Consider the following 8,052-nt stretch of genomic DNA (forward strand, 5'->3'; position numbering starts at 1 on the left):
AATCACTAGGCACAATGCCTGGAACAAAAGAAATTCTTAATGAGATTTGACATATTGGTTGTTGACTTTCAGAAATAAAAATAACAGTTAACACATACCAAGGGCCTTCTATGTGCCAGGTACTGTACAATAGTTTTGAAAGGTAGGTATTATAATCCTCATTTGTTTCACAAGTTAGGACTTGCCCGAGGTCACATAATTAGAAAATGGCAGAGCTGGTGGGACTAGAAGTTGGCCCTGTCTGACCCCAGAGTGTGAGCTCCTACCAGTGTGCCCTACTCCTGCAGATAGGCTGTCCTGAGCTCAGTCCTGAAGCAGGCAGAATGATGTGCATAACTGGGACGTGGTATGTGATTATGAACAATTAACTTAGTGAAGGAATGACACCCCCTTCAAACATATTCAACCGTATAGCAGATGCTTAATGCAATATACACAAAATGTTTGCAAAGACTTTATAAGACTGCTCAAAAATATATATTCATTTTTCTTTCTTTTACTCAACATTAATTTATTGCTTACCATGGCAAGTGTTAAGAATGTATAAGGCAACATTGTCCATGCCTTAAGGAACTGAGTCTGATTGGGGGGAAAAATAAGCACTTAATTAGCATGTATACAAGTACTCTGATATGTGCACAGCAGATGTTCAAACTGTATGCAACAGGCCCACAACTGTTGGATAACAAAGATGAGCCTCAAATGCAGTAGATCAGTAGATGCCTAACGTATGGGCAAAGCACTCATTTGAAGTAGTTACAATAAACCTATTCAGAAACTGCTCAATGAACATGTACACAATAGGAGTAGATGTACACACACTAGGTAATCAAATGCATATGACAGGGGCTATACACCATAAATACAATCCATGTACGCAGATGTTTTTTGTTTTTTTTAATTTTTTGGTTATTCAGGATTTTATTTTATTTTTTTACAGAGAGGAAGGGAGAGAAAGGGATAGAGAGTTAGAAACATCGATGAGAGAGAAACATCAATCAGCTGCCTCCTGCACACCCCCTACTGGGGATGTGCCTGCAACCACGGTACGTGCCCTTGACCGGAATTGAACCTGGGACCCTTGAGTCCGCAGGCCGACGCTCTATCCACTGAGCCAAACCGGTTAGGGCAGATGTGTGTGTTTTTTTAATGTTTTTTTATTGATTTCAGAAAGGAAGTGAGAGGGAGAGATAGAAATGTCAATGATGAGAGAGAATCATGGATCGGCTGCCTCCTGCACGCCCCACACTGGGGATCAAGCCCACAACCCGGGCATGTGCCCTGACCAGGAATTGAACCATGACCTCCTGATTCATAGGTCGACGCTCAATCATTGAGCCACGCCGGCCGGGCTATGTACGCAGATGTTTGATAAGTACACTGTAGGCTCACAAATGCACAGTGTTTCATATGAGAGGGGCTGATAGGGGATAAATATGCTGTTGCTAAATATCCAATAGTCAAAATATAAACAGGCTTATTTTGTAGGCGTACATACTACAAATGTTCACACAATAAAAGAGCATACAGAACAGTGGAAAGTGTTCATTAAAATGCTGACAATGACTCGGGGGGGGAGGGTAAGAATGGAAGCCCCATCTTAGAGACGACTCTATGCATAACCTTGGATGAAATAAATATTTCCTTCCTTTCATTGGGTCCCAGGATTCTAAAAATCCATAACCCCTGGGGAGTGAGCAGCCTCCTGCCTTCCTTCCTTCAAAGCTCTAGGTATCAGTACCTAGAGCTGGGAGCCCCTTACATCTTGCCCCAAACTGCAGGCTAGCAAAAGAGGTCGCTCGCTATGGCTCACATGTAAAGACCAAGGAGGATAGAATGTTGGGGCGGGGCTCCCTCCAGGGTTGAAGTCATCGAAGGAGGGGGTGTTAGTTTCAGCCTACCGCCCACCAACCCCTGCTCCTCTTCCGGTCTGTCTTCATAACGCGCATGCGCACCACTGGCCTTTAAACGTGCACCGCTGGTCCATCCGGAAAAAGGATCCGGCATGTTAATTACAATTTTGCTCTTCCGCCGCTGGGAAGAACTATTTGATCTCAGTCTGGGAGCTACTTTTGAGTTCCCGCTTCCAAATAGGGAACCCACGCCTGCTGATTCTGCTTGGTCCTCAAGGGCTGAAGGCTTCCTAGGGCTCGGCCTCACACCAGATATACGAGGCTCGGAGGAATACACCCGCGGAGGGATCCGGTTTGTTGTGGTGTGGGAAGGGGGGAGGACGCTGACAAACCAAGATGGCGGCGGCGGCGGTGAAGGCCGCGGCGGTTGGGAGGTAACTGTGGTGGTGAAGGCTGCGGGAGTTGGGAGGCAGCCCCAGAGTTTGGAAGGAACGGAGCAGGATTGAGAGGCGGCACCAGGAGGGTCAGCCTTTGCCTCTCAGAGCGCGGCACTCAACACGCCCCCTTGGCCCCCGGCGGGCGGCGGCTGCCCCGCTTAGGGCCTAGTCTCCGAGCAGTGCCTCGGTTTCAATCAGAGGTATCCGCCATGAGTCCTTAAGGGCTGCCCGAGCCCTCCAGTCCTAGGGTCCACCATGGAGCCGGGGTCTGACGACTTCCTCCCGCCGCCGGAGTGCCCGGTATTCGAACCTAGCTGGGCCGAGTTCCGAGACCCTCTTGGCTACATCGCGAAAATCAGGCCCATCGCCGAGAAGTCCGGCATTTGCAAGATCCGCCCACCCGCGGTAAGGCTCTGAGTCGGTGGTCCCCGGCGGCGTGGCCGGGGATAAGAAACTAGGGTAGCCGGCGGGGGAGTCTTGGGCGCAGGGCAGCCGGAGATGTGGAGAAATGGGGTGGCTGGGACCGTTGTGGATGCGGCGCGGGTCGGAGAAAGGATGCTGGGGCTAGGGGTCCTCGTGATGTGAGACCCCCCAAGTGACCTGGGCTCAGAAACCCACACCCACTCCCAGCTCGCCTTTCAGAATTACCCTGGTAAGGGTCCAGACAGGGATGCCTAGGCGGCCGGGAGAGTTCACACGCACATCTTTTAGTTACCCCGGACCATCCAGGTCAAGGCTGCTCTAAATAAGGCCTTTCTGCCATCTACTGTCATCACTTCCCTTAAGGCAGGCGGTGTGTCGTAGTGGGAAGATCACAGGTCTGAAAGGAGACAGACCGAAGTTCAAAACCCCACTCCGCAGCTTCCCAGCTGTGTGACCTTGGACAAGTAACATAATCTCTCCAAGCCTGTGAAAGGAGTCCTAGGAGTAGTTATTTCAGAAATTCAATTAAACTAGATAGCGTCTATGTGTAGTAGGCACTACATAAGTGGTAATTATTGTGCCTGCGAAGGTGTTTGATGTAGTCATTGGTTTGCTCCTATGTGAGTTGACTCATATTTACTCACACCCTGCCAGGCAAATCCATCTATGATCATATCCCAGCCTGGTAGTCCAGTCAGGAATCAGTCTCATGGGGGATGCTCTATCTGGCTCTCCTGAGGTGGATTCAGGGAATTGTCTCCTTTTCCTAGTTGACAACACTATCCGGGCCTTTCCTGCACATCACCCCTCCCCATACTTGACTTCTATGGAGAGGCTTGGACCAGTCGTCTTGGGGGTGGGGTATGAGTCGTCCTCAGAGGATTTCTACTCTGCTGTGTCCCAGGATGTAAGAGGTCCCAGAGGATAGGGTATATTCTTGGACTCCCACACAGAATGGAACTATGGAAGCCTGCCTCCTTTGGAACACTTGATTCCCAGAGGTCAGCGACAAAGGGCATATCTTTGCTCCTAGGCCTGGCTTCAGGCCAGGAGAAGTCCCCCAAGGGCCGGGCTAGTCTGACATGGAGGAGAAATGATGATGTGTGTGTTCAGTCACCCCTTGGGATTCTAAGGGCAGGAATTGAGTTTGTCTGGACTAGGGTGTTTTTGAGTAGGTGTCTCTGGCTGAAACGGGTTGGGAAGTCACACTGCCACCTGAGGAGGGCACCACAGGCCTTCTTATTCAACTCGGTGTTTTCTGGTGCTCTGCCACAGATCTAGGCTGGTTTCAAATGGATCCTCTGGGAGGTGTTGGGTAAACGAATTTCTTCCTTGTTGGAGGCTGGCCACAGATCTCTGAGGTATCCTTGTCCATGGGGAGGGAGTGGCCATGAGGAGGGAAAGGTCAGGAAGGCTAGCAGAAAGGAGAAGCGGGAGTCTTGGGCAGCCTCAAGGAGGCAATGTCTGACGTAGGGGGTAGTTGAGGCCTGAATTTCCATTTTTCTGTCTTGGATTTATCTGGGCAGCCTGGCCTTGTGCAGGTGTTGTTATCCTTCCTTGGGGGGCAGAGGGGCGACTAGGAAGGGGGAAAGTGACATGTCCCTAGTGTGTGTGTGTGTGTGTGTGTGTGTGACATGGGGGGTGTCCTTTGTTATGCTTCTCTCCTTTACCTCAACAGTGTGCTTCTCTCTAGTTCAGGAGACCTGACTCTCTGGTTTTGTTCGTTTTTTTGTTGTTTTTGTTTTGGTTTTCCTTCTCCTAGGGCTGCTCCTAGGCCATCTTTAGGCAGCCAAGCCTTCTGGCTGGAATTTGAAGCACTCACCCAAGTGGTGCTTGGGCCCAGGGTGGGAACCTGTGTGGGGGTGGGCGCTTGGAAGTGGAGGTTTGCCTGAGGAAGGGTGATTTGGGTTCTGAATTGCTAGACAGGTAACCACTACTTTGGGGAAAGATGGGTTGGAGCAGAGTGTTGGTACCCTGGAGTAGACCCAGGGGAGCTTGAAAGGGCATTGCTTACTGCATTGGGGAGCCAACCTTTTTAGCACCATCCTGATAATACTGACATACTGGGTGTTTGGCATACGGGAGGGTGGGACTGAAGGCAGAGTGAGGAAGCTCGTAGATCCCAGGAAGAGCCAGGCAGAGAGGTTTACTGGACCTCCCCCAGCTATCTGTTGCACCCACAGCTCCTGCTCTAGAATTTCGGTTCTGCCATTTCCTGTCAGTTTGCTTGATTGATGGTGCTTTTTCTTATCTAGAACTCAATTCAGCAGGAAAGAAGGGTGCCTGGTGTGTGGGCTTTGAGCACCTTTCTACCTGGGTTACCTACGTGGAGGGGAATGTCCTGCTAATGGAAAGCAAGAGGGCATAGGAGTTTGTCTGGGCTTGAGCCGTAACATTTTAGCCTCTTTAAATTTCATTTATTTTTTTGCCCCTGCTTTACTGAGCCCCAGGTGTTTGCTACCTGCTTGGGGAGTGGGGGGAATATGTGTGGATGCAAGTATGAGGCCCCTGACCCCTTTTCTAAAAGTATGTGTGCAAAAGAGGCCCACAGCCTTTTCTTTTCTTTTACTGTCCCTCCCCCCACTTCCGTATGTAGGCATGTGTATATGAACACTGGTAGGCTGGTGGAGTGCAAAGGTCCTTGGACTGGGAGTCAGAAGACACGGATTCTAGTCTTGCGTCTACCACTAATCCAGCACGTGATTTTGGAGAAATCACATTTCTTTGCCATTCCTAAAATGAGGGCATTGGTCTAGGGCCGTGGTCGGCAAACTGCGGCTCGCGAGCCACATGCAGCTCTTTGGCCCCTTGAGTGTGGCTCTTCCACAAAATACCACGGCCTGGGCAAGTCTATTTTGAAGAAGTGGCGTTAGAAGAAGTGTAAGTTTAAAAAATTTGGCTCTCAAAAGAAATTTTAATCGTTGTACTGTTGATATTTGGCTCTGTTGACTGAGTTTGCCGACCACTGGTCTAGGGGCTCCTCTGGGTTCTTTTCACCACCCCAGCAGGAGCCAGGGCTTTGGGGAAGAGAGGACTGTATGGGAGGGCATTGGGGAGAGGGTTCTCCACAGCCACTTTTTGGGCAGGACACAACAAGCTTCAACTTGGCAGGGCAGAGCCTTCCCCACTTTTATTATCTTTCTCTGGCTTCCCTTCTCCCTAACACCTCCCACACCCAGCCACCATAGTTGGGCATCTCTGCACTTACACCCTCTCTCACCCCTGGGCTTCCTCCCCTGCCTCTTCCTGTACCTGGCAGGTGTTTGATAGAAGACCCAAGGAACCTTATAGGTGAGTGATGCACATTCTTGCTCCCTGTTCCTTGCAATGCCTGTCTCAGGCCCTTTAAACTGAGAGAACAGACATTAAAGCCCAGACCTTTAAATCCTGCCTGAATCAGAGCTGATCCACCCTGCATGTGTACTGGGTGGTGGCGTCAGCCTTAGATGTCAGATCTTCATGATGGCACCTTTGAAGAACATTTTCATTTGAAAACCAGTTTAATTTGCCATATTGGTCTTGTGAGGAAGCTAGGGCAAGAGTTCATATTCCTGCCTTACAGATGGGAAAACATGTACAGAAAACTAAAATCCTATAGCTAGTAAGTAGTGGAGCTAGAATATGAACGTAGGTCTTCTGACTGCAAATCCTGTGTGCTTTCTAGTACTTTCAGACAGAGTGGCCTACAGCACATCCTAGGGGGTGAAGGGTTAATGTGGATATAGGGACAGTTTGGGGTCAGCTGTTTTGGGCTCCATCTCTCTATTTCTTGAAATCCTAGCACACTATACTGTTAGGAGGGACTGGGAGAAGTTTCCAGGGCCTGTGCATGGGTCACTGGGTGTGAACGTTAGGGGCTGCTAAGGCCCTGCTGTCAGTTCTGTGTGTGGTGTAATGGGTTAGATGTTTGCAGGTTAAAAGGTCTGGGAAGGTGCGAATGGGGTGTTGAGCTGCTTTTGGTGCCCTCTGGTCTTGCTGGAATAACCCAACTGCCTTTCCCCTCTGTGCCCCCTCAGGACTGGCAGCCACCCTTTGCGGTAGAAGTGGACAACTTCAGATTTACTCCCCGAATCCAGAGGCTGAATGAACTAGAGGTGAGAAGACTAACAGCTGGTGGTGGGGTTGGCAGAAGGGATACCTGAGCTCTGCCCCCTTCCCTCATACCTTCTCTGGCCAAGATACACTACTGACTAGGCCTTTATTTTCTCTCCTGGGAAGTTGCATGGCAGAAGCTTTAGGGCTTGGAATATAATCAAGAACATGGGCATTGAGCATTTCTGATCTGGTGGCCCAAAGGCTGGGGATATCCCTTTCTCATAAGGGTTTGCTACTTCTGAAGTTCCCCTGCCAATCGCCTACCCTACCTGGCTCAACAAAAGGGAAGTGTGGGGCTGGCTGAGACCCTTTCTTGCTTGGACAGCTGAAATGTGGTTTCATTATCCAATTCATTCACAGCCCTGTGCTTCATGCTTTCCTCCCAGGGTGCTTGATGAGGCGATGGGTGGGAACAACACAAAAACTTGTCTGTGTGGAGGCTAGAATGGTTACAGATTGGGGCAGTGGGTCAGGCAGGAAGTCTTTTCCCTCTGCCTTTTGCTCTGTTCAGGAAGTCCAGGCCCTTTGCATGGTAGGTGAGGTTTTCCACTAAGGGCTTGAGACTGTCCAAGGATAAATGAGAATGGTTGCCCATGGAAGATAGAGGTGAGAAATATGCTACCACCCCTCTCCTTCATTATTGTATATCCATAGGCCTTACTAAATGTCCTGGGGGTGGGTATTAGACCCAACTGAATACCCATGACCTAGACCATTGTTTTCTAGACCATGGTTCCTCAACCTTGGCTCTATTGACATTTTGGCCCAGATAACATTTTTTAAAAATATGTTTTTATTGAATTGAGAGAGGGGGTGCGATAGAGAGATAGAAACATCGATGAGAGAGACACATCGATCGGCTGCCTCCTGCACGCCTCCCTCCAGGGAATGAGTCTGCAACTCGGGCATGTGCCCTGAACAGGAGTCAAACTGTGACCTCCTGGTTTATCGATCGACACTCAACCACGGAGCCATGCTGGCCGGGCATCTCTTGGTTCTTTAGACCATTCTGTCTCTGGCGTGCACTCTGACCCTTAAGCTACCATGGAACAAGTTTCATGGTGTATAAGAAAATGTGAGTTGCTCTTTTGGAGCCTTCATTCTCTGAACATGCCTGGAGCTTAGATGAAATTCTGGAGTTTCCAGAGGGCCTCATTCTTCCTCTCATAAGTCCATCCTTCTGGGGTGAGTGGACTGGGCACTTATTTTATTCCCCTTTTATAATTAGAAAATGGGGATCCAGA

The 8,052-nt window shown here is 49.6% G+C and overlaps 1 protein-coding gene across 13 annotated transcripts in view; it reads left to right on the forward strand.

Moving 5' to 3' along the window:
- Positions 1-2,217: 2,217 nt before the first annotated feature.
- The window catches only part of KDM5C (lysine demethylase 5C), a 32,235-nt gene continuing 26,400 nt past the window's right edge, over positions 2,218-8,052 (forward strand). For 6 of the 13 annotated variants that reach the window (XM_080653823.1, XM_080653834.1, XM_080653829.1 and 3 more), the window contains exons 1-2: positions 2,223-2,695; positions 6,730-6,807. In XM_080653823.1, coding sequence (XP_080509949.1) covers positions 2,546-2,695; positions 6,730-6,807 — 228 coding nt within the window. In that variant the 5' untranslated portion in view covers positions 2,223-2,545. Of the gene's footprint in view, positions 2,696-6,729; positions 6,808-8,052 lie in introns of all 13 variants that reach the window. The other 7 variants (XM_080653828.1, XM_080653831.1, XM_080653833.1 and 4 more) reach the window with 3 other exon arrangements.

This window comes from Plecotus auritus (assembly GCF_963455305.1).
Source record: "Plecotus auritus genome assembly, chromosome: X".
NCBI lineage: Eukaryota > Metazoa > Chordata > Mammalia > Chiroptera > Vespertilionidae > Plecotus > Plecotus auritus.